This window comes from Notamacropus eugenii, chromosome 2, assembly GCF_028372415.1.
Source record: "Notamacropus eugenii isolate mMacEug1 chromosome 2, mMacEug1.pri_v2, whole genome shotgun sequence".
Classification (NCBI taxonomy): domain Eukaryota; kingdom Metazoa; phylum Chordata; class Mammalia; order Diprotodontia; family Macropodidae; genus Notamacropus; species Notamacropus eugenii.
In genome coordinates, this window is record NC_092873.1 from 232,584,048 (window position 1) to 232,610,143 (window position 26,096).

A 26,096-nucleotide genomic window follows, 5' to 3' on the forward strand; every position below is an offset into this window, starting at 1 on the left:
ACCCTAGATTTCCTTTGACCCTTTTCCCTTCTCTTCTCATAGACAGTCAGTTGCCATGTTTCTTGCATCAGTTCCTTTCCATAACCACCATGATAGAGGCCCTCATTTCCACTTACTTAAAGTATTTCAAAAGACTCTTGACAGACCTTCCTGACTTTACTTTCCCCTCTGGATCTTTCCTTCTTATGCTGCCAGAATAATCCTTCTCATGCATAGATCTGGTCTTGTCACTCCTCACAAATCTTGAAAAGCTTCCTACTATCTACTAAGTTAAGAAGAAATTCCTTACTCTCCCTTGAAAATAACACCACCTTTCCTCTTCAGCTGTTTTTAAAAATTATTTTCTTTTCCCCCAGTGATATGTAAAGACAATTTTTAACATTCATTAAAAACTTTAAGTTCTGAATTTTCTCTCTCACCTCCCCACCCAAGACAGTAAGCAATTTGATATATGTTATACATGTTCAATCATGCAACATATTATCATATTAGTTATATGAAAGAAGACACAGACCCAAAGGGGAAACACACACACACACACACACACACACACACACACACACACACACAGAAAGTAAAAAATCTGCATTCAGATTCCATCAGTTCTTTCTCTGGAGGTGGATAGCATTTTTCATCATGAGTCCTTTGGAATTGTCTTGGATGATTGTATTTCCAAGAATAGATGTTGTTCATAGTTGATCTGTTTTGCTATCACTATATAATGTTGTTTTGGTTCCACTCACTTCACTTTGCATCAGTTCATACAAGTCTTTCATGTTTTTCTGAAATGAGCTTATTCATCATTTCTTATAACAGAGTAATATTATTGAAATCATACACCACAGCTTGTTCAGCCATTCCCCAAAGGATAGGGGGTGTCTGCTCAATTTCCTCAGCTAGGTTTTATATTACACAATTAACATTTGTTAAGTGCCCACTCTGTGCCAGGCACTGTACTAAAAGCTGGAGATTAAAAAAAAGGAAAAAGATGGTCTTTACCTTCAATGAGCTTAAAATCTCATGGGGGAGACAACATGTAAACAAATAGATACAAAGCAAGCTATATACAAGATAAACAGGAAATAATTAATAGAAGGAAGGATGGAATTAAGAGGTGGTGGGGAAAGCTTCATGTAGAAGGCAGGATTATGGTTGGGATTTAAAAGGAAGTCAGAGAGGTCCACAGTGGGAAGAGAGGAGGGAGAGGTTCCAGGCAGGAGGACAACCAGAAAGAATACTTGGAACCGAGAGATGAACCACTTTGTTTATGGAATCACAAGGAGTCGCTAGATTGAGGAGTATGTGTAGGAAAGTAAAGTGTAAGAATATTGGAAAGGTAGAAGGGGGCTGGGTTATGAAGAAGTTTGAATGCAATAAAGCATTTTGTATTTGACTCTGGAGGCAATAGGGAGCCCCTGGAAATTATTGAGTGGAGGAGGGACATTGTCAGACTTGTACTTTAGGAAAATCACTTTAGCGGCTGAACACCCCATGGTTCAATTCATGTTCCAGGCAAATGGGACTTCTGTCTGAATAGGTGGTATTGCTCTCAGGTGTCTGTGCTTCTGCTGGTATTTCCTATGTCGGAATTATTCTCCCTTTTCTTTTTTTACCTTTTGAATTCCTCCCCATCTAACTCAAAATTTGCATTCCCTGATCCCTGACACCACTTTGTGCCTCTACTGAACTAGTAAATATTGATTGGCTCTCCACATTGCATTTTATTTTGCAACTCTCTTATGTAATTGGCATGTAATATTATGAATTATAGCTATTAGTATGGAGGTCTTGTTCCCCTACTAGACTGCAAGATCCATGAAAAAAGGGGTCCTTTCTTATCATTTGTATCTTCCTTAGCATACACTATAATTTTTTGCACCTTGTATATACTGAAATTTTTGTTACATTTCTACCTATGTTCCTGCTTCTCCCTTATGTTTTTTTCTTCTTCATTTGTCACTTTTTTAAATCTTCATTTAATACTATGAAAATATTTGGGGAAAAAGTTTGGTTTTGGTCTTTGGCACCTACTTCAATAATTGTTAAGATTCATATAGCAATTACAATGTCAGACACTGTTAAGTGTTTTACAAGTATTATTTAATCCTCACACTAACCTTTTGAAGTAGGTGCTATTATTATCCCCATTTTATAAATGGAGAAACTGAGGCAGAGAAAGGCCTTGCCCAGGATCAGACATCTAGGAAGTGTCTGAATCTGGATTTGAACTTGGGTCTTCCTGATGTCAAGACTTAGCACTCTATTTTCCTAGCCCTCTAGCTGCCCTTTCAAAACATACAACATGACGTGGAAGGCTAAAAGATTCTGTTCCTAATATAGTGAGCAGTGGACAAATAATAACGATAGCATTTATGCACAACTTTAGGATTTGTAAAGCCCTTTGCATTTGTTATCTCATTTGATCTTCACAAGAATTCTGTGAGGTAGGTCCTATTATTACACAAATTTTTCATTATTATACAAATTTTTATTATTGTACTCCTATTATATATTATTATTATACAAATTTTTCAAATGAGGAAAGTGAGGTTGAGAGAGATCAAGTGACTTGGGGGGTGCAGCTCAGTGGCACAGTGGGTAGAGCACAGGGGGTCAGGAAGATTTGAATTCAAATCCTGTCTCCGATACTTACTAGCTATGTAACCTTGGGCAAACCATTTAACCCCATTTGCCTCAGTTTCCTCAGTTGTAAAATGAGCTGGAGAAGGAAATTAACAAATCTCTCCAGTACATCTGCCAAGAAAACCCCAAATGGGTTCATGAAGAGTTTGACATGATTGAACAACAATAACAAAAAATGGCAGGAGTCACACAGCTAGTAAATTCCTGAGTGGGCTTTGAACTTGGGTCTTAAATCTAGTACTATATCTACTGTATTACTTAGCTATATATTCATTCAATATTGTCACTATTCTTTACACATCTCTGTTAATGTCAACCAGCAATTTCATTTGGAGTTTCTTTATTGGTCTTGCCTCCCCCCCAACCCCTTTACTCAGTTAAAGAAAGTCCTTTTCAATGATTTATCTTGGTATATGGTTGAATTTGGGTTTTGGAAGTCTATGCCAATGAAGTAGAAGCTCTGACAGGGTCTATCAAATTGGACTGGCTTGGACAGTACTCCCCAGAGGGCCTCTCAGCCTAGAGCTAGCTTTCATAAAGTTGGAGAGGCTCATGGAAGTGGAGCGGAGGGTAGGTTGGACATGGGGGCCGAAAACCAAGTGATGGCTTTGTGGTTGTTGTTAGTCCAGCAGCTTATGCAGACTAAGGCATAAAAGAGAGCAATCCTTACGGTGGTTTGGAGTCTCTTAAAATGATCTTTTATAACACTGAAATATTGTTCTTTTTTATTTCTGGAATTTTAAAAGAAAATTTTATTTATGCTTTTGTTTTTTACCAGCATCAGAATTTCTCTCAATATTCATCTGAAATTCTTAAGTGAGCCGTGCTGGTGATGAACACTATATTAAAAGTTTCAAAGGAGCAACCTGACAGTTAAATAAATCGGATAAAAAAAATGGGTTCATTTCAGCTCTAGCTCTACGATCCCATGAAATATACATAGCATACACATCCTTTTATCTCCAAGTCTAGTTTGACCAGTAATAGCTAACAGCTAACATTCATGTTGCTTTTTCTATGTGCCAGGCACTGCGCCTTTCACACTTACTAGATCATTTGATTCTCACTACAACCCTAGGAGGAAGGTGCTATCATAATCTTCTTATTACAGATGAGGAAACTGAAGCAAACAGAGGTTAATGACTTGCCCAGGATCACACAGCTAGGGAATGTTTGAGGATGGATTTGAACTGAGATAGATCTTCCTGACCCCAAGCCGGTGCTATACTATTTCCTTTATTTTTTTTAAAGTACATATATTCTTAGCACTTTGAAAACACTTAAAAGGGACAAAGTATGTACACCTGCGCAATTCTGAATACAAAGTGGATTTCAGTTGTGACGTTAAGGAATATATGATAAATATGTTATCTTGGAGTAACCAGGGGGAAAAAGTCTTGTTGCAATCCTAGAGAAGTGGAGCCACGCTCTTATTGGGGAGCAGAAACAGAAAAATTTCTTCCTTTAAAAAAAAAGGGGGACAATCACTAGAAACTAGAGGCTAAGTTGCCGGATGGGCGGGTCTTTTACTTTAAAATAACCTGAATAAATGAGACAGTGTTTCGAGGATTCCTTCACCTCCCACAAGCCCAGACCAAAGCATAGGAAGGTGAATTTTCCCGTAGGCGCGGAGGGAGCTTCCTCCTAACATCCAGCCCGAGCTGGGGCAACCGAAGCACGTCGGTAAGCTCTGGGCTGTCCGGGAGGGCGCAGGGGAGGGGAGCTCCCGGGTTCCAGCCTGGATGATTGACTGAGCGCGCGGTCAGGTGACTCAGTCGCGCCACGTTCCCGGCGCTGGAGCCCCAGCTGCGGCTGGCGGTCGGGGCTGTAGCGGTGACTTAAGCCGGGAACCTCGGAGGGACTGAGGCTGAGCTTCGGGAACAAAGTTCAGAGGCGGGCGGAGCAGCTGGAGCCAAGCGGAGGGCTGGTACTGGCGCTGACCAGCGGACTGGGCGCTGCTGCCCTTACTCCTTACTCTTTCACACTCACCGTCCGAGGTGGCTGCCCAGACCGCAGCCTCCAGCTTCCCCGCCGGGGTCGAGGGACTTCTCGTCCAGCTGCCTCACCCCTTTCAGTCCCTCCAACAAAGAGGGAAACCTAGGGGAGAGGAGGAAAAGCAGGAGGAGCCGGGCAGAACTGGGGCGGCTTTTGTACACAAAGTTCTGGAGTCCGCCTTTCCTAGGAGGAAGGGGGCAGCTGCAGCCTCCGGAGAAGCTTCATTCCACCAAAAAGGAGGAGCCACTAGCGAGCCATTGGTAGCCGATTGGGGGAATTGCAAGGAGAACTTTCCTTATCCAGCCCCCCACCCCTTTTTGGGTTTTTTCTGCAGAAGGAAAATACTTTAGTATTTGGCAAACTTGGTGCGTGAGCGTCTGTTCCAGGTTTGCTATTGGATTTTTTTTAAAAATGTTTTTGGCGGAACTAGAGAGCAGGAAGATTGCATAAGTCCGGGGCGTCGTTTTCTTTTCCTTTTTTTTTTGTCTGAGGGCTTATTTATTTTGTTTCTCGATTTAAAAAAAAGAAGAAAAAAAGGAAATAAATCCTGCATAAATCCAGCAAAAACTTGGAACTGAGCCTGGACCCGGTCGGAGAGAGAAGTGGGTCGAAGGGTCACGGGAGCAGGTAAGCCCTTGCATTATTAATGACCCTGGGACAGTAATGTGACTACCGCACCTGAGCTGGGAAAAGGGAGGGTTAGGCAGAAGGCTGGGCTCATCGGCTGCCAGGAAGGGCTTTTGCTCTCACTGTTGCCCTCCTGGGTTACCCATCCAGGATTCCAAGGTTTGTGCACACTTTCCCAAGAAGTTGAGACTGCTTGACTTGGGTGGGGAGAGAGGACGAGAGGTCATCGGGGATGTGGGAAAGAGTAGCGAAAGGAGGGACCCTTAAAATGCCTCCTTGCTAATGGGACAGCTTCTGCGTTTTCTCCTCCCATCCTCCCTTTTTTGCGCTCTCAGCTAGACAGATGTGAGTCAGCGTCCAAGGATCCTTAAGGTGCTTGACACCTGGATTAGTTTTCTGTTCTCTGGGAGGATAGTGGAAAGGTTTCGAGTCAGGGAAGAGACCACCACCAACAAGCTGCTGGGTCATTTGACTTGCAGGTGCGTAGCCCGACCCCTGGGGCTCGTTAGGGCTGGGACTTGAGAGGACCAGTGAGGGAGAGAGGGAGGGAGTAGGAGGGAGTTGTGGTTGCCAAGCGAGGAGGAAAAGTAGGAGGAGGAGGGCATTTCAGCCCAGTGGCTTGCGAGAAAGCGTGCTTGACTTCAGAGCTGTAACAGATCTAGGGGTTGGGGAGTTGGAGTATTATTATTTTGGCCCTGAGCCTTTGGTAACTCCTTCGTTAGGCGATTGGGACCGGGTTGGCCCTTGACTTGGGTGAGGAATTCCGGATTTGGGCTTTAATGACGCTCTAGTGTAAGTAACACCATCCTTTGATACTTGTAGGGTAACTGACAATGTTATGGTTTTGTGTGTGTGTGTGTATTTGTATGTGTATATACAGACCCCCAGCAGGGTGTGTGTGTGCATGCATGCATTTAGGGCCACTTTCCCAGTGCGTGGCACATAACCGATGCTTATTAACTACCAGACTGGCATCTCTTTTTGCAGTCTTTTAGAAATGACAATTCCAGCTATTTTCCAAACCAGTAAACCTACCGCGGCACGGGCTAATCCCTCCCCCCCTACCCCCCATGTAACTTCAGGCTTTCTTCTAATAGAAGCCCCAGCTAAAAAGGATTCTTTTTTCCACCCTGCAGGTGGCTTTCCGAAGGGGAATCCTCGAGCTTTTACTTATTTTTGGCGACTCTGTCCCTTATCATCATTGGTGAAAAGAGGGGAGGGAGGGAGAAAGGGTACCAACACAATCATGGACTTCGAAAGGCTCTCCCGTGAAAAATGGCACTGGGCTGCTTTGGGTTCTGGAAGAAGGATCGCTAGCAGTCGACGGGTCCCTAGAAGCCCCGAAATCCTCGGATTCTTGCTGCTGCCTCCCCAGGCAGTGGGACTGCCTGTAGGCACAATTCCTTTGTAACTTGCCCACGCAGGAGGAAGTTCGCCTGGCCCCTCCCAGTTGGTTTCCATTTGGTGGGCGCGGAAAGCGGTGGAACCAAAACATTGGGGACTTAGGCCAGGCTGGAGCCGGAGCTTGGCCAAACCTGCTTGTGCCAGGGTGCCCAGTACCGGCCAGGCTGGGGCTGAAGTTTAAGTGGAGCAGTTCTCCCTCCCCTACTTCCCTACCTCCCTACCCCACTACCCGCCCCCCCTCTCCCGTCACCTCCTTCCATTTCGGAGCTTTTATGTGGCTGATGAGACAGTTTTAATTGTCCCGGAGTGTTTACATAAAAGTTATTGCCCGAGTTGTTAGAGCAATAATGACGAGCATAAACTTTCCCCACAGGCTGCACTGTGTGTGCATGTAATTTTCTTGGTTACGAGTGGACATTTAGGAGTTTAAGCTTTTTAAAAAAAAGTGTCATTACTCTTTGAAAGTATGATCCTCTCCCACTTCATCCTAACTTTTTCAGTATATCTTTTAATTTAAGGTAATGATCTCCACTGGGAATGAATTGACTTTTTCTCAAGGGTTATGGTATATTCTCATTTGTTTATACTAATTTATGTATTCCTGGGTAACTAATTTATTCCTAGAGGAATTTCATATGAAATATTTCTTCTTTCCCCACTCCCCTCACCCCATCATTTTTTGCTTCCCTCTCTTTTCTCTCTTTGCTTGACAAGGTGAATTGACACTAAATACAGAGAATTTAGAAAGTATCATGACTTGATACCTAGAGTTCTGGATTTGGAGGTGCAAAGACCTGGGTTACCCTCTTTTGACTCCAGTTTAGTGACTATGGATGTCAGGCCATTTAACCTCTTTAAATTTCAGGTTACTCGTCTGTACAGTGAGAGCGTTAGTCTAGATGACCTCTAGTTTCTTCCGGCTCCAAATAGCTCTGAGTTTAGGATATCTGTCATCTGAGATAATCTAATGCACCCCAGTCATTTTAATGTTGAGGAAACTAAGGCTCAGACGTTAGGTGACTTGCCTAAGGTGAGGCAATTAAGAAGTATCAGAGTTAGTATTCAGACTGGAGAGCTCTGACCCTAGATCCAGTTTATGGAAGAAAGGGTGAGGTAAAGATTTGAGTAGATTCATGGTAGTGAAACCTTTGATAGGCCAAGTTTGAAGAACAAAAACTTCAGAATGGAACCTAAAGATAGTAATTTTGGTAATACATACTTAATAACTCCTTCAAGGTTGAGGAGATGACCCTTTGCCATTATACTCTCCAAGTAAAGGCAGCATGGTAGGCACCATGGAAATGTCAAGCTGGGTTTGGAGTCAGGAGACCTGCCTGGGATTCAGGCTTTAACCCTTCTGAGCTCTGGGACCTTTGGGGAAAAAAAAATCTCCCAGAGCCTCAGTTTTCTCATCTAGAAAAAGGGGTTAATCATACTTAGTAATACTTAATATTGCCCATCTCACAGTGTTGTTGAGAGAAAAGCATTTTGAAAGACTTAAAGCCATATATTATGTATGGACACATATGCATGTTACATACACACATGTGCATGTATGTGTTTATATAGATATATACATATATATTCAAATCTGGAACATCTTGCTCAATAGCGATATTACTCTAATCATTATTTTTTACCTTCCATCTCCAAAAAAACCTTTCCTCTCTATCTACCAGTCCTCTTATATGCTGTCTTTCCCACCCCAATTAATATGTAAACTTCTTGAGGACTGGGATTATTTTACTTGTATTTGTATTCCTGGTTGAGCCCTGTGCCTAGCCTTTAATAAATGTTTTTTCATTAATTGTTTCTCTTACAGTGCATAATATCCCTTGGGAATATCTTTGTGAAGCCTACCATGGGTCTGCCTCCCAATGAGAGAGACTTAAGAATTTCTGTTAAGTAGAACTGTACTGCACTGTTAAAAAAAAAAGGGAGTGTGTGTCTCGCCATGTAAGAAAATCACACAAACGTGCAGTAAACTTTTTGAGATCATTCAATGAATGCAAAATGTTAACAGTAACAGTTGCTAATTTAAAATATTACAAAGTTGAAAATATAGGAAATTCAGACTTTTGTCTCTTTGTCTTCTGGAAAGTAATGTAAAAAGCTAGTCTTGAACTACTTTATATCCAAGGAATTTTTTAAACTATTTTTTATAATTCCTCATCACTGGAACTTAAAAGTTTTCTTTCCAGGCATCTTCACCTAGTGACATAGTTAGTCACAGTATCAAAAGATAGTGGGAGATAAGCAAAGGCTAAAATATCCAGTCCTTGCCCACCAATGATGAATAGTCTTAATGTCTGAGTTCTCATCTAAAATCCAGTGAAAGCAAATGAGTAAGTCACATGTGAATTGACAATTATATTTTCATACTAATGGTTAGTTAGTTTAACCAAAAGTTGGTGTCTTTCTTCAGTATATTGTTGAACCTAAAACTGAAAAAAACACTGATGCTCTTTGGGTTCTGGAATGGCATGCCCCAGACCCATTATGATACATTAGGGCAAACGAGGCACTGCAATTATTGACAGGCGATAGAAGTAGAGACTAGTGGATGAAAGATAAAACCCTGAATTCCACAGATCCTGGAGATGCTTTTCTTAAGAGTGAATTTGAGATGGTTTGTGACTTTTTAGCATGATGTCTGGCTGATGATGACTGAGGTCTCTTAACTGAACTGTACATGTATCCTCCTGACATACGGGTGTATTGCTTGGAATGTGTTTATTTTAGCAGTAGGTACTCTTTTTTGCATACAAATTTATATAATTTAGTACTTTCTCCATTGTTTTCAGGTATTGATGCCAAATCAAGTGTGTAAAGAAAGGTACTATCCTTAAGAATATTTTGCTGAGTTTTTATACTGAGTTGAGTCTCTGCCAAGATGGCCAAATATGGAGAGCAAGAGAACAGACCAGATGAGGGACAGAAGGAATTCACTGACATCATTAAGTCCAGATCAGGTAGGTGATGGACAACTTGGTTCCTTTCCCTTTTCTTCCTCTTCCAGTTCTCCACAAGGCAATTGTGGATGTTCATATTCATAAGGGGAATAGGTATCCTTTAATTTTGGAGCTTGATTTTATTTTGCTCCTGCGATGTGAATAAAAGGATTGTTTTAGCATCTGTTTTCAGCATATTAGTTATGTTGTCGAGAGAAGATATATTACATCTTGAAGTTTTCTATCTTAATTCCTCAATCAAATTTAATTACCTCTCTTTATTGAATTGCATTTCTTAGTGAAACAATATTTGGTTGATTTTCATTTGTAAAGATTATGTATAAAATTTAGGTACTTGAAATGTTGCATACTGTGTGTCTTCAGTTCTCAGATTTTGTTGCCAATTATTCCCATCCTGTAGTTCAAGGGTTCTTGTTCTGGATCTGTGGATAGATTTCTGTGGATCAGAGAGCCTAGATAAAAAAAAAAATTATACCTTTGTTTTTATAATGTTGATTGCCTATATTCATAATTGCTAAATTATGCTAAATTTCATTTAGAGGTTAAACGGAAAATTATTTCATAAAATAAATTATAAAATTACAAATTATATAAAATAAATTGCCACTTAACCTCTAAATGAAATATAGCACAATTTAGAAATTATGAATATAGGCGACCAACATTATTTTGAAAAAGGGACCCAAAGGCTTCATCAGACTACCCAGAGGTACCAAGCCAAAAAAAAAGGCTAATAACCTCTGCTCTAGGTCTGCAGTTGTCATATTCAATTGTATCTGTAACTCTAACTTTGAACCTTGCCTGTTTTATATCTTACCTCAGAAATGTGCACCTGTCAACTAGTTAATCTGATAAATTAATAATGATCAATAATTTAAATGCAACATTTTGACTTGGACTTTCTGAAGACAGCGTTTCCTCTTTCTTTGCTAATCCATTTATAGTTCTAATGATAGTAATTTCAGTTACTGGAAATCCTTATCTAAAGTTCTTGCTCAGTTTAAAGTATTTCTTCCCTATGTCCCTTCACTCTATCCTTCCCCTCCCCCAGTCCCTAAGCATACTCTATGGTGCATGTCTTGCTAAGTTTAAAAGACAGATTTGAAGGGAGGCAGTCAGGGCTTTGGAAGACTCATGAAATCAATCAGGGCCTCCCTCTGACCTGTTAGTACTATACTAAATACTGAGAATTCTTGAAAGGTATAAATACATAATCTAGTTTCATTTTTTAAAAACAAGTACTGTATTCCTTACCATCATGTGACTTCAGAAATTTTCTTTTGAGTTTGAAAATGAATGACTTCGTCACAAGCCACATAGGGACCTCCCCCCCCCCTTTAGACCTGTGATCACAGGTATAAAGGAACTCCTGTCCTAAAAGTTCCCTCTTTTGATAACTGACATAAAATTATTTAAGCTTTAAAGCTTGTAAAGTACTTCATATACATTGAGACTTCATAATAGCCTTGTAAGGTTAAGTAGTAAAGGTATTAGTATTCTAATTTTATAGAAGAGAAATCAGTTAGGAAGGTTTAGTGATTTTTCCAAGGTTACCAAGTTAATACGTGTTAGAAAGAGGACTTGAGGCAAGGTCTTTCTGAGTCAGCTTCCTCACCATTTTTTCCCCTATTACTCCACAACATGCTTTATTTAAATATATTTATTTAAATACACAAATCTCTCCTGGGTTAGTGAAGATGATTAGGAGGAATGTAGCCTTAAATAAATAGTGCTTAGTATTTAATGTCAATGTCATTTTACTGAATATAAGAATCTTTTGGAAAGAAAAATTTAATATAATATATTAGTAACTATAATACTTCTAAAATTAAGTGTGCCATGAATATAAATCCCTTGAAATTCATGGTATGACTTTAAGTGTTTGAATACCCTGTATAAATGTAGGGTGTTATCCTTGTCTTTACCCTCAACGAACATCCAAGTGAAGCATAACAAAGTGAAAAATCAAGCCAGAGAAATTATATACTCTGTACTCTCTGTGCTTTATGAGACTGGAGAAACCTGTTCTTAATGGTTTTCTGACTCAGTTTCCATTGAGTTAAGAACTTTTGATATAATATGTACTTGGCCATAAAAAATAATTAGGAAACTTATAAGTACTATAAACAACACATCAGCGTTGTATAACTTTCAGACTGATCTTTAATTGATCAATTAAAAGCCCCTTAAGATAGCTTAGAAACTTTAAAACTAAAGTTGTGGCTTTAATCTTGTTTCACTAGCACCTACTCCAGAGCATATTGAAAATATAACCATTGCGTATCTGAGAGGTGAATCACACTACTGAGCAGCTGCCTAGTGCCTGTGGTCTAGTACACGAAGTCAGTTAGGATAAATATAGGTCTGAATGGAGGAGAGAAAGGCAGGCTCTTCATATTTTCATTTAGAACCTCATTTTGCCTACTGCTAACTAATTCTTTGTTCTTTGGCTTTCATGAAGGTAGACTATGAAAAAGGGATGGCATATCCCACCCAAAAAGTCTTTCCCTGAAAAGGGACCTAAGGGTAACATTAATGAAAAATAAGATATGATTTTAAAGATTGCTCTTGGACATGGTGACCATAAGAAATAATTTTAGATAGAGTATGTTATCTTTATTGGAGTCAAGAGTGCTTTTATTTTGGGAAGGAACTCTGTGATTGGACTTGAGTATCTTAATAAATTTGATTTTCTTTTGGTTTACAAGGAGATTCTTATAAGGAGATTTCTTTTTAATGTGAGAGGTCATTGGTTTTCACAGAGTGGGAGCTTGGTGTATCTGGCAGACCATGAGAGAATATGCTCTTTGTCCTTTGCTCTGAGGGGAAGGGGGAAAGGCCAAAGGCAATGTGTGTGCAGACATTATTCTCTCTCCTTTTCCTTCTCAACAAGTAAAAATGCCTTTTAGGTCTGTGTCTACATGGGGCATGTATACTGTGTTATATGTATATTTTGTTTTAAGCTTATGAGATGGATTACTTTGCCCTAAATTTTTTTTTTATTAATTTGGTGCTGTGCTTAACTGGTACCATCACTTTAAGGAGAAAGATTAAGTTGGCATTATTGTTCAGTAAAATGTGACACTAAGGTAGATATGGATAAATTGAATTCCTAAAATGGAAAGACCTCTCTTCTAGAGGGAGGCATTTGTGACACACTGAAAATAGTATTGGGCATGGAATCAGAATACTTGGGTTCTAGTTCAAGAGCCAACAGATAATAGCTGTGTTACCTCGGGCAAGTCACTGAATTTAGATGAGTTTGTAGAATATGAATATAATAATGCTGACACTCCCTATGTCGTAGGTTGTTGTCAGGATCAAATGAGATAATGAATATAAAACACTTTTTAGCCTCAAAGCTCTATAGAAATGTCCAACAACTTTTTTTTTTTTTTGGGAAGTGAGGTCAAGTTCAGACCTGTTATTAAATCAATGTAGGAAACTACTTCCATTGATGGAGTTAGGTAACGTGTCTGAAACATCTTGTCTTAACAATTAACACGTCTTATTTTCTTGGGGGCACCAAGAGGTTCTATGAGTCACCCATGGTCACAGAGCTAGTAGTGTGTGTCAGAGGTAGATAATAGATAATATTGAATCCAGGTTTATTTCCAAGACTGATTTTCTCTATCTCTTTTTTTTGGGAGGCAGTTGAGGTTAAGTGACTTGCTCAGGGCCGCACAGCTAGTAAGTGTCTGTGTTTGGACTTGAGCTCAGGTCCTCCTGACTCCAGGACTGGTGCTATATCCACTTCCCCACCTAGGCGCCCTTTCCAAGACTGATTCTCTACCTGTCCATGTTTGCTCTCAGCTAATTATTACTGCTGTACAATTAAAGATTGTCTTTGTATAAAGTGCTAGATATGTTAGACCCCAGGAATGCAAAGATGAGAAACGATTCTGTCCTTGCTATTGAAAAGTTTACAGTGTAATATGAAAGGAGGGAGAAGACAAAGCTGTGCATATAAATGTTATGTGAAATAGAATATTATAATTCTATACCAAGTCATAGAAAAATTTTGGGACCAAGAGATCAGTTTCAGCTGTCTTTGAGGGTAGGGAATCAGAGAAACTTTATGCAAATGAACTGAGCTGGGTTTTGAGTCACTTTTTTATGATACTGGAGATAAAAAAATGAATTTATATATTTTTAAAAGCATGTCTACATGGACATTACTAAGTGTTCTAATAATTACAAAACAAACGGTTTATATTCTTGTTGGTATAAATGTGGAATCATAACATTTTAGATGTAGAAGAGACTTAAAAAATAAAGCTTAGTCATTTAACAGATTGAAGAAGCTGAGATTTTAGTTGCTCTAGGTAACACAGCTAGTTAGTAGCAAAGATGGGATAGAACCTAGGTACAACACTCTTTCCACTCTGCCATGATAGCTACTTAAATCAACCTAATTCTTCTTAGTCATTTTGTCTAAAATTTTTATTTGTGTTATCCACATCTGATTGCTCTGAGGAAAATAATTTTTCACTTTCTGCTAGATCTGGAATCACGAAAAAGTTCAAATTCAAAATCAGTTCAAATTCAACCTCAGATACTTTCAGTTAACCTCTATTTACCTAGGTTTCCTTATCTGTAAAATGGGGGTGATAGCACCTACCTCCTAGGTTAGTCGTGGGGATGAGATCAGATAATATTTTTCAAGTGCTTAGCATAGTAGTGCAGTGGGTGCTATATTTAGTTATTATTATTAATTACTACTCAAGAAATATTTAATAAGTGTTTACTCTGTGCTAAGCATTGAGTATATAAAGCCAAAAAAGTTTCTACCCTCAAGGAGATCACATTCTAACATGCAAATTACTGTTCATATGAGATTTATAGTGAAAATGGAGTTCGTCTCAGGGAAGGCACTAGCAATGAGAGAAGAAAGGATCTCAAAAGGCCTCTGTGCAGAAATTGGGAGATGAGCTTAGTCTTGAAGGAGGTTATGGTGAAGAGAATTGAAGAATAAAAAATGTGTGGTTAAAACGTTTAGGTAGGATTATTCTTTCCCTTGCTCCTTTGAAAACTTCTGTGTCTTCTGGAGAATTCTGGTGGAGGGCAGATGCATTATTCATCCAAACCTTGAACTTCAGGCCTAATTGAACCACAGGTAATGTGATGGAGTAGGAAAAAAAATTTGATTGGGAGTCAGAGGACTTGTTTTTGAATCCTGTCTCTTGTCCTTATTTCCTGTGTGTGTGTGACTGTTGGGTAAGTCACTTCCAATCTCTGGGTCCCAGTTTTCTCATGTGTAAAATGAGTGAACTGGTGGAACTAGGTGGAGTGGCCTCAAAGATCTTTTCTTGTTCTAGAGCTATGATTCTGTGTCTCTTGGGGTGGTGAATCTTAGAGTCATCTCTATTTTTGGTCAGCTCTGGAGCACATTATATTTTTTTATGTAGTGGTAAAAATGTCTCTGATATTTAGATGAAATTTATAAAATCCTGGTACATATTATAAATATTTGCTGTAAATAGAACTTGAATATGGAGGAAATGAAATTGAGGGACCATCCCATCACTTCTTAGATTCTCAAGAACATAATCAGTTGTCTTTGGATCCATATTCTTTTTTGTAATTCTCTTTCTTCATCTCTTTTCAGAGTATAAAATGCTGATTTAGAACAGACTTATGCCAGATCTGTGGGCCGAGGAGGGTAGCATGAGGCAGAGAAGGATGTGTTTAGCAGGGATGGAGGGGCAGATTTTGCCCATATTCATTGCAATTTTGCCTTCCAATACTTCTGCCACTGATTGTTTACAGGTGAACTTGTGCTAGGTACATAGTAATAGGTGTTCAATAATGCCTTTTTCAGGTGAATGACTCTCAAATGATCTACAAGTTAATAGCTTTCCAGTATAACGACAGTATGGGGTAGTGGATAGAGAGTTCTCAGGGATTTAGGAAGACCTAGATTCAGATCCATGTCTGGTACATAATTTTCTTTGTGATCCTGAGCAAATTGCTTAACCTCTCAGTGCCCCAGGAAATTTTCTAAGTTCATTTATTATAGAACAGTTGCCAATATTTGTTGGCATTTTTCTTGAGTTGCCACTCCAGAAGTTTCTTACACCAGTGAAATCACAGGACCAGCCTAAAATCCAAAAAATCCAATATGGTGATGAGAATGTAAAGGGACAGTAAGCCTGCATGGTAAGACTCCTTCGCTGTTCTCCTTACTCTTTTCCTGTTTCTTTGCTTTAATTAGTTGGAAGGGACAATAGAGATTAATTAGATCAAGCTCTGACCCAGTACAGCCTCACATCCCTTTTCTGTGTCCCTGGCAGGTGCTTGAATCTTTGGTAGAGTGGTGTAATGGGAAGAACATTGGCTGTGGAATCAGAAGACTTGAGTTTGAAAGTTGGCTGTGTTGCTTATGACTTGTGTGACCTTTAGCAAATCATTTCCCTTCTCTGGGCTTTGATCATTCATCTGTTAAATGAAGGAGTGGAGTTAATCAGGGGTTCTTAATCTGGGATCTGTCAACTACACACACACACACACACACACACACACACACACACACACACAAACAATTTGTAACTATTTCAATGTAATGTGTTTCCTGTGAATTTTATTTTAGGCATTTAAAAAACATTGTTTTGAAAAGGCATCCATAGTTTTCACCAGATTGTCAAAGGGCTGCATGGCACAGAAAAGATTTAAGAATGCTTGGACTAAATGATCTCTAAGGCTCTTGTTGAGCTCTAAATCCTTTGATCTTTCTAGTGATGGGGAAACTCAAGACTCCATGGGCTTAGAGCATCATAGATTTAGAGCTGGAAGGGACCTTGGAGGCCAATAAGTCTAACCCCTTCATTTTACAAGTGAGGAAACTGAGGCATAGAGAGGTTAAATAACTTTTCCAGAAAAACACAACTAGTGAGTGTCTGAGGCAGAATTTGAACATAGGTCTTCCTCACTCCTCTCCTAGTTCTCTTCACTGCACTACCCAGCTGCAGCCTGTTACATTTTTTGGAAAGCTTTAATTGTTAGAAATGTTATTCATATCTTGATCCATTCTCTGCAGTCTTCCTTTGTCCAATGGCACCTGTGCTTCCTCACTCACCTAGGGTTTGCTTACTTTCCTCTTTCTGCCACAGGGGTTATTGGATGGATCAGAACAAAGTCTGAGATACTTGGTCTTAGAAGCAGCAGCTCTGAAAGACTACTTCTGAAGTTATTTTGCAAGGGAACGGAAAGAGATTGAACTTGTTGCTTGTATTTCCAGCTGTTCACAGCTCCTTCCTTGCCCTTGGCTCTTATCTCTTCTCTGAGAATTAGCCAAGAGATCTGATGTTGCCCAGGATGAAGAATATTAGAATCTCTTTCAGAAATGGTCACCTTCTCTCCCCCCACCCCCCATTCCCCTTTTCCTTCCTCTGTGATTACCTTCACAGCAACTCTTCTTTCTCTTTAACAGTTAGATTTCAAAGCTCATGCGTTGAAACTTGGCACTATTTAAACCCTGCTCCAGAACTTAGGTATAGTTCTCTCTGGAATAGAGAAATCAGAAGAATGATGGGATATAAGAGTGTGTGTGTGTGTGTGTGTGTGTGTGTGTGTGTGTGTGTGTGTGTGTGTGTGTGTGTGTGTGTCTGTAAGTAAAAGGGAGAGAGGAAAAATAATGTGGAAAATTATGCTTGGTTCCAAACAAGACTCCTAAAAAAAGACATGCATTGCTTTGCTTAGAATAAAGTACATCAATGTAACAAGATTTATACTATTATGAAAATGATCAACAACAGTATTAGCTTATTTTTCTCATATTCTGATTGGGAAAGGAAGACAGTGATGACTTCAGTTTTACTTTAGGTAGCTGCCTATCTTCTTCCAGCTCCTCCACTCAAAGCAAGTTCTGTGAGGTGCTTTTTAAAAAAGCTCTTGAGGGTCTATAAATTGTTCCGACTGCTTTAGTTAGTAGTCATGCATCAGTACTTTGGGGCACAGTCCCTGAGTGGATTTGACTTTTTCTGTGTGCAGTGTAGATATGTTGTAATGGACATGATGGAAATTTAGCTAGAGCAGAGAAAATCAGCAGTTCTGCCACCTGTATGAAAGCAGTCCCATTTTTATTTCTTCATTGCCCTGAAGAAATACCATCACACATATATTAATGTGGTTCCATGGAGCTGTTACTATTTCAGAACTTTCAGAGATCTGTTAAGAGTTGTAAAACTTGAATACAAATTGCTGAAAGTTTGTCAAGCAGAGGAATTCATTATACAGAGAGAGACTTGGAAAGTTACATTTTATTTCAACACAGAAGTTGAAACTGCTATTTGTACTGTGACATTTTTCTTGCAAAGGAGGAAATGCTAGTGAAAATGCATAAAATTATAGACTTAGTACAAACCTTTTTGTTAAGAAATAATGTCCTGTTTAAACACATAGTACTTAGGACATAAGCTTTCAGCAGACATTGGTGAATAAAAAGAAGGAAACTGGATTGGACTCAAATTATTCTTCTGCTTCTCAGTGCCCCCAGAATTGAGTAATCACTGCTCCTTGGGGGAAGGTTAAAATTTCCATTTCCCCTGTGGTTCTCTCATCTTCTCACTTTTACTTTTGAATGACCCAATGTCTGAGACTTCAGCCCTCTGGGGCTTCTCTGTCAGAAGCCTGTTTTGCTGGCTTAGTTAGTAGTGTTAAGAGGGAGAGCATTGGTATGGAATCTTTGGCAGCCAAGATTATGATCTGGTGCTATTCCATATAGTGCTGGAGAACTCAATTTAAAAAACATCAGCTAAATCTACTGAAGGAATGGCTCCTGTGTTGCATAAAATGAGTCTTGTAGTTGTCCATATTTGGATTATTTTAAAAAATTTATAATTATTATGTATTAATTTTAATAATTCTTGAATAGAGCTACCCACTAATGTTTTTCAAATGGGAACACCAAGACCCACTGATTTCTTAATGACATTTTCTGATGAGTTTAAAAAGTATAACCAAGAAATGTGCTAATTGTAGATTTTGTCTTTTAGCATCAACATTTTCAATTTATTTTATCCATTAATTGTGAATGCCTATTGTCTTTATAGCATAGTTATTGGGGGTGGGAGGTAGGAACACAAACTTTTTCCCTACTCTAGATGGAATCTTTCTCTTGTGACAAAGAAATGCAATTTAGTAAAAACATCTGATACGGTGATATAATGACTTATACAGTGCTCCGGGTTATCTGTTCTTTGGCACTTTTTATGGGTGTTTATTGTTTTTCTCATTACTCAGAGTTGGCATTCCTTTCAGTGATCTCTTTATTTGTGTTGTGGTAATCATTCTGCACACTGGTTTTTTTTGCTGTGACTTATTTTGCTCTCCTAGCAATTTGAACAAATCTTCCCATGTTTCTCCAAGTTACTTATATTTGTCATTTTGTACCATGTGCTAATTTTTACTATATTCTCATAGTTGTTGGGTTTTCCCCCCAATCGTTCCTTAATTGTAGGTACCCATTTTCTATTCAGTCCTCTGCAACCACAAAGAGTCTTGCTATGAATATTATGATATGTGTTCTTTCATTTACTGGAGGGTATATATGGTATGTCTGTGCACACACGTGTGCAGGCACATACAGAGACACACAGTTGGCCATTGGGTATGGACAATTATTTTTTACATTTCTTGCATAATTTCAAATTGATATTCAGAGTGGTGGGGTCACTTCACAATTCTGCCAACAGCGTATTTACTAAGTCTATCTTCCTGTGACCCCTGTATGCTCTTCTTTCTTAATATCTTTTTGATTGCATTTGCTAATTTGTTCAATATATGTTAACATGGTTGAGTTTTAATTTGCATTTATTTTACTAGTAACCATTGGTGATTCTTCTATAAGGAATGTTTTTATTTGGTCATTTAGAGTTTGAGTTTTTTTTAACACTTCTTTTGTCCATTTATTTATTGAGTAGGGACTCTTGGAGTTATATTTTCAGCTTAATTTGATAACAGTATAGCTAGCATTTATATAATGTTTTATGGCTTGCAGTTCACTATATATTCGTTATCTCATTTAATCTGCACAACTACACTAGGTAGCTCCTGTTATTGTCTCCATTTAATTCATGAAAAAACTGAAGCTAATAGAGGTTAAATGACTTGCCCAGTGTTATATAACTAGGAAGTGACCTGTGGCGGGATTCAAACTCAGGTCTTTTTGACTTTAAGTCCAGTACTCTATCCACTACGTGCCCTTTGCTGTGGATGATCAAGCAAAAACAAAGTCTGCCCTCTAGGAGCTTCTTCTGACTATTAAGAAAGATTACTTTGTTCAATATCCTATTTTTTTGGAAATTCTTTTTCCTCTAGTGTCATACTTCCAAACAGTTTGTTAATAACAAACATTTATTATGCATCTTGTTAACTTTTTCCCTTTCTTCAAATGTATATTTTTGAGGGCATACTATGTATGTCATTGAAGAGATGGAGAAAGTAATGTTTGATATTGACATTAATTGATTAATTCTCTTGCTTCGCCGAACAGGCCATTAATTATAATGTGAATGAATGTATGATAACTTTCCTATTTTCACCTTGAAAGTGATTTTTTAGCTTACCTCACTCAGTGATAGCATTTAGATACTATTTTAAAGTTTGCCAGTTACTTCAACTATGTTAGTTTATTTGATCTCATAATAATCCAATGACTGTCGGTCCTATCATTTTCCCCATTTTAAATATCGGGAAACTGAGGCTGTGAGCTGTGAGCTGAGGCTGTGAGTTCCCTCCCCAGGAGCTCCGAAATGATTGTCCCAGGGTCATGTAGCTAGTAAGTATTTGAGGCAGAATTTGAACCCAGAGCATTCTATCTATTACATCACCTGGATGCCTCTTGTATAGACAGTAAATTGTATAGATTAAGGAAGTCAGGTTTCAGGACGTGGATACTAAAGTGAAAATGTATATGCTTGAATAAGCATCAAATATAGTAACAAATCACAGGATGATTGAGACAATCAAATGAGCCTGATGCCAACCTTGAAGTGCTATAGAAATGGAAGCTGGGGTGATTAGGTTTTTTTCTCCCCCTTGATTGTGATTGTATCTCCCAAATCAATGATTTTTTTTCATCTTTGACTTTTCTTTAGGTAATGTGTGAAAGTACTTTTTTGGTCTTTCTCTCTCTCTCATCTATCTGTCTATTTTTTTTCTTTCTTGAAGATAATTGTTAATATAGCAGCTTAAAGTCACAACTGTTTTTGTGTGACAGGAAAGAACCCATATGCATTCTTTGTGATTTTTTTGATTTCTCTCCCCTCATAAAGTCCAGAGAAAAGGCATTAGTCAACGTGGTTCAAGCAGCACCTTTAGTAAGTGGCTACTTGTAAAGATCTCTGGTTTTATACTTCTAAATAGATGATGTAGATATAGTAGATACTTGTGTTTAATTTTGAAATAAAATTATTTTGGCTTGACATAGTTCTTTTGAGATCTTGTACTGGGGGGGAAGTGACCTGCCTTCCCACAAAGAAAGAATAATGTTTTTCATATGGAAGAGGAACTAAGAATAACTAATGAAGGCAAGTCACCCATAGAGCTATAATTAAAACTTAGAGGTCTTGCTGTATTGTTTCTCCCATTAGTAAAACTATCGTATTATCCTTTTGAGAATCTTTAGATCTTTTGGTAATGTTTTTGAGACCAAATCTTTAAACTTCAGGAAGATAAAAGGAAAGGATCTTCTTTGCCCTTATCTACTTAAAAGCTGCCAAGATAGTTTATGATACATAATTGCTTCTCCATATGGTATGTGGAATTTGAGACAACGTCTCAGAATTTAGTAAAAGGTTCATCTTTCAATTCTGAGATTGGAGAATAAAAGTTAGGCACATTAAGACCTAACTGCTGTGCCGATATTTATATTTGAATAAAGTATAGAGTAGAGATGTAGTTCAAAGCTAAGGAGGTTATGTTAAAAGTGCATTTAGCAATTGACAGTTGTAGTACTATGTACAAAATTAAAACGAAAGTATTGCAGTAAAGCAGGAAATAGCAGTAAAACAATGTCTATTTTTTACTGAGTCTTATGGCCTCAGGCATAGCCTCTTTCCCTTATGTTGTTTCTTCTGGGTCTCAGAGCCTTCCTTCCTAGGAGCTCTGAAAGCAAATAAAATTAAATTTATGCAATTATTTTTTCTTTTCTTTTTTGTTTTTTATTAAATTATTTTATTTGTTTTCAGTGTTCTACAATCACTTCCATAAATCTTAGATTGTTTTCCTCTCTCTCTCCGTCCTTCCCCCTCTCCCTCCCCTCTCTCTCCCTGAGATGGTGTACAATTTTATATAGGTTCTACACATACATTCCTATTAAATACATTTTCACCTTAGTCATGTTGCATAGAAGAATTAAAATGAGTGGGAGAAACCATAAAACAAAACAAAACATAATACCAAAGAAAATGGTCTGCTTCATTCTGCGATCCAATTCCATAGTTCTTTCTGTGGATGTGGAAGGCAATTTGCCTCAAGAATCCATTGGGAATTTTTTAAGTCCTTGCATTTTATGCAATTATTTTTATCATCTTCTTTAATTGATTTACTATATATTATTGAAATTATGTATATTATTGATTTTTTTATATATCATGCAGAATAGTGTATAATATATGTCATTTATAGTTGACTAAATATGATATTTATGGCCATAGGGCTGTAAAATGATGGGCAGCAGGCCCATGGTCAGGAACGTAAGTAACCCTTTATTATCACATTGTTTCCATGAAGCCTTTCAATGTCCCGGGTGTTTTCCAGGTGTGCATCCCAATATAAGTTAGAATATTGAATATATTTAAAGGAGAGACTGATCTCCTTGTTCCTTCAAGCCTATCCACTTCAGCCTAGTCCTCTGTAGCACTCTATCTCCAAAACATCTTAATCCAGATAACTTGGCACTATTGTACATTATACATGATGTTTGCTCAGAAATTATAAACTAAAATTTCCTATTTGCTTAAATTAAACACTAAAGTAAATCAGCCCCCACCTATTTTCTTTTAGTCTCGTCTAGTTCTCCTGTGCGTGTATTCTACTTTGGAGCCAAGCTGTGCCTCTCCAGGCCTCTGTATCTAATTTTTGTTCCGTGCTTTTGCTCATATTGTTACTTGTCACCTTTTTTTTTTTTGTCTTAGATAGATGGTGACCACACCCAAAAAGACTTCTCTTTTTGTCATAGCTCGAGGAATCATAGGCTTTTAGGATTGAAAAAGACCTTAAGAGTTTACTTTATTCAGTTTTTCACCCAATGTAGGAATTTCTTCTGTATTATCACCAACAGTCTCTTGAACACTTTCAGTGATGGAAAACTCACTACCTTACAAGGCAGCTCATTCTATTTTTTTTTGACACGGTTTTAATGGCTGAAAAGAACTTCCTTACATTAAAGTAATATCTAACTTTCAAACTTGACTCTTAGTTTTTTCCTCTGTTGGTTAGATACTGTAAGGCCAACTCCCATTTACATAGCCTTTCAAATATTTGTGTTTGAGTGATGTCATCTCTCCTAAGTCTTATCTTCTCTATAATAATGTTGTAGTTCAGTTGTTTTTCAATTGTGTCTGACTCTCCATGACTCCATTTGAGTTTTCTTGGCAGAGAGACTGGAGTGGTTTGCCATTTCCTTCCCCAGCTCATTTTACAGATGAGGAACTGAGGCAAACAGGGTTAAATGACTTGCCCAGGGTCACACAGCTAGTAACTGTCTGAGGTTAGATTTGAACTCAGGAAGATGAGTCTTCCTGACTCCAGGGCTGGCACTTTATGTGTTCTATCACTTAGATGCTCTCAGTATAAAAATGGCTAGCATTAATGGAGCTTTAAGGTTTGCCAAGCTCTTTACATATTTCATTTAATTCTCACAAAAATCCTGGAAGGCAGATGCTGTTATTATTCCAGTTTTACAGAGAAGGCAATTGGGGCATAAAAAAGGTTAAGTCATTTGTCCAGGGTCTCCCAGGTAGTTACGTGACTGAGGCATCTTCAGGTCCTTCAGTCAGCCCTCCTGGACCCTGGCTTTGCTGACTACTCTCCTGGATGTATTCTAGTTGGTCATTGCCTCTCAAAAGGTAATTCACAAAACTGAACAGGAATACTTTTGGATGTGGAGTGGATGGTGCAGAGCACAGTGGGGATTGTTGTTTCCCTTGTATTGAACACTGTTTTTCTACTGGTGTCTTGGCTTTTTGGGAAGTCATATCATGCTGTTGTTGATTCACATTGAACTTTAGTCAATTAAAACATTTTTTATCTTTTTCACTTGGACCGCTCTTAAATATACCCCTCATCCTTTCCAAAGACAAACTATTAGTTTCCACAGCAATCACTATTTTGATTTGTTATTATTATCAATTCCTCCCATTAGCACAGATGAGTCTGTTCTCATTTTTTCTTAATAGTTATGTATATCTCTGTTCAGTCAGATTGCAAATATTTCCTGTAAGGGATAATACCCTACATACAGCAGGAACTCAATAAATGTTTGTTTACATCAACATGTTTTTTAGAGTGGTTTTGACATATCTCCAATTTGTAAAAATGCAGAATGCCCTTAATGGGACTGATTTTCTCTTTGGAATAGGGAAATGGTCCGGACAGGTAAAGTAAAGGTCGGGCATTGTCATTGGTTGAGCACTGGTACTGAAATTTATTCTTCATTGGTTTACTAAAAAAGCTTTCATGTTTAGTTTACTTTTACCCGTTATCTAGTTTGACTGTTAATGCTTTCAGAGAACCAGAGACAGCTAGGACCTTGGAGAGCATTACCCTTCCATTTCATAGAAGAGGAAACTGAAGTCTTAGAGGTAAAAGAACTTTCCCAGTGTCATTGGCAGAATTGGTTCTTGAACCTCAGACTCTTGATTTCCAAGGCAGCGTTGTTGTTTTTCCTATTGAGGAAACTGCCTGTTTATTATTATTATTAGGATTTTTGCTTTATTTTATTTAGGCAATTTTGAAATAGGTTGGATTTCAAAAGCATCTTTTTGTATAAAGGCAACTGGAAGTCAAGGTAATATTTCAGGGAAGTAAAAATGCATGAGTTAAAATGAAGAAAAGCTGAAGTGTTGCAAAGCTTAAAACACAAAGACACTGTGAAAGTTAAAAGAGAAAGGTAATATAAATTTCAGACCTAAATGTGAAATTAAGCAGTTTGGACAGACCAACAAAATCCATATTGGAACAAAGCTTGGAAAAAAACATTGCAGAGGTACACTCTGATTGAAATATAGAATTCTTAATGTGACATAGGGAAGATAATGTCAGCCTGCATTACTTATTTCAGCTTCATACAGGTAAGCAGAATAAATGGAAATTAAAAGCAAATTAAGAGCAGATGTTGAGAAACACTGCTCACTTGGGGAATAATTAAGTAGTAGAAAGGCCAACCAGGTTTAGTCAGTGAAGATTTTCAGATATCATAAATATTCAGGCAACAGATGCTTTCTAAATGTGAGGTTCTCTTGTGTGGAGGAGAAAAGTAGATTATTGTTTTTCTCTTTTTGTTTTCCATTAAAAATGCAATTTTACAAATTAACTCCTATGCTGGTAGTTAAGGGTAAATTCTCAGCCCTCAGGAAAAACTTTCCTTGAGGCTCTTTGCTTTACTCTTTGTAGAGTGATTTCAGTCACTTGTCCCCTTTGCAATGTAAAGTTGGGTATTTATTTATACCCATATGTTTGCTCCTTTCAATTTAAGGAAAACTGACTATAAACCTAGCTTTCTTTAAAACATAATACTGTCTTGCAGTGTAAAGTTGTGGTTGGGAAATTTTTGACCTAAATCTTAGTATCTTAATGTAACTGGCTGCTCTTTGTTCCTCTAGCTATGTCATAATATGCATATTTTTTACAATATATTATCAAATTGCCATAAAGCATTTTGTGTTACACATATTAAGTAGAATTGGATTTTCTGAGATTTTGATGCATTTGAGGATTTTGACCAGGCATTTGACCCTGTGAAGAATCAGAGAAGCATACATTAAGTGCATACTACACTCAAGGTACCATTCTAGGTTTTGGCCATATAAAGACAAAGTGAAATAGTTTCTGTCTTCAAGGAGTTTATCTTCTGTTGGTTAGATATGTATCCATGTAAACAAATATTTAGTGACCGATTTGGGGCACTAATAAGTAGGGGAAGCAGGAAACGTTTCTTGAAGGAGGTGGCATTTGAGTTGAGCTTTGAAGAGTTCCAGGGAGTTCTGAGAGTTGGAAGGGAAGGAAATAAAATAAACATTTATGTAGCACCTATTACGTCCCAAGCACTGGAAATAGGCACTTTTTACAAATATTGTCTCATTTGATCCTCATAACAACCTGGGGATGTAGGTGCTATTGTTATCTTCATTTTACACTTGGGGAAACTGAGGCAGACTTCTTTAGGGTCATCCTCCTAGTGTCAGGTCTAATTTGAACTCAGGTCTTCTTGTTTCCAGGCCCCAAACTCTAGCC

The 26,096-nt window shown here is 38.2% G+C and overlaps 1 protein-coding gene across 5 annotated transcripts in view; it reads left to right on the plus strand.

Moving 5' to 3' along the window:
• The first annotated feature begins 3,868 nt into the window (after positions 1 to 3,868).
• Positions 3,869 to 26,096, plus strand: part of LOC140526901 (utrophin-like) — a 558,532-nt gene continuing 536,304 nt past the window's right edge. For 2 of the 5 annotated variants that reach the window (XM_072643530.1, XM_072643537.1), the window contains exons 1-2: positions 3,869 to 5,265; positions 9,474 to 9,641. In XM_072643530.1, coding sequence (XP_072499631.1) covers positions 9,563 to 9,641 — 79 coding nt within the window. In that variant the 5' untranslated portion in view covers positions 3,869 to 5,265; positions 9,474 to 9,562. Of the gene's footprint in view, positions 5,266 to 5,720; positions 5,745 to 5,859; positions 6,058 to 9,473; positions 9,642 to 26,096 lie in introns of those variants that run through there. The other 3 variants (XM_072643532.1, XM_072643531.1, XM_072643538.1) reach the window with 3 other exon arrangements.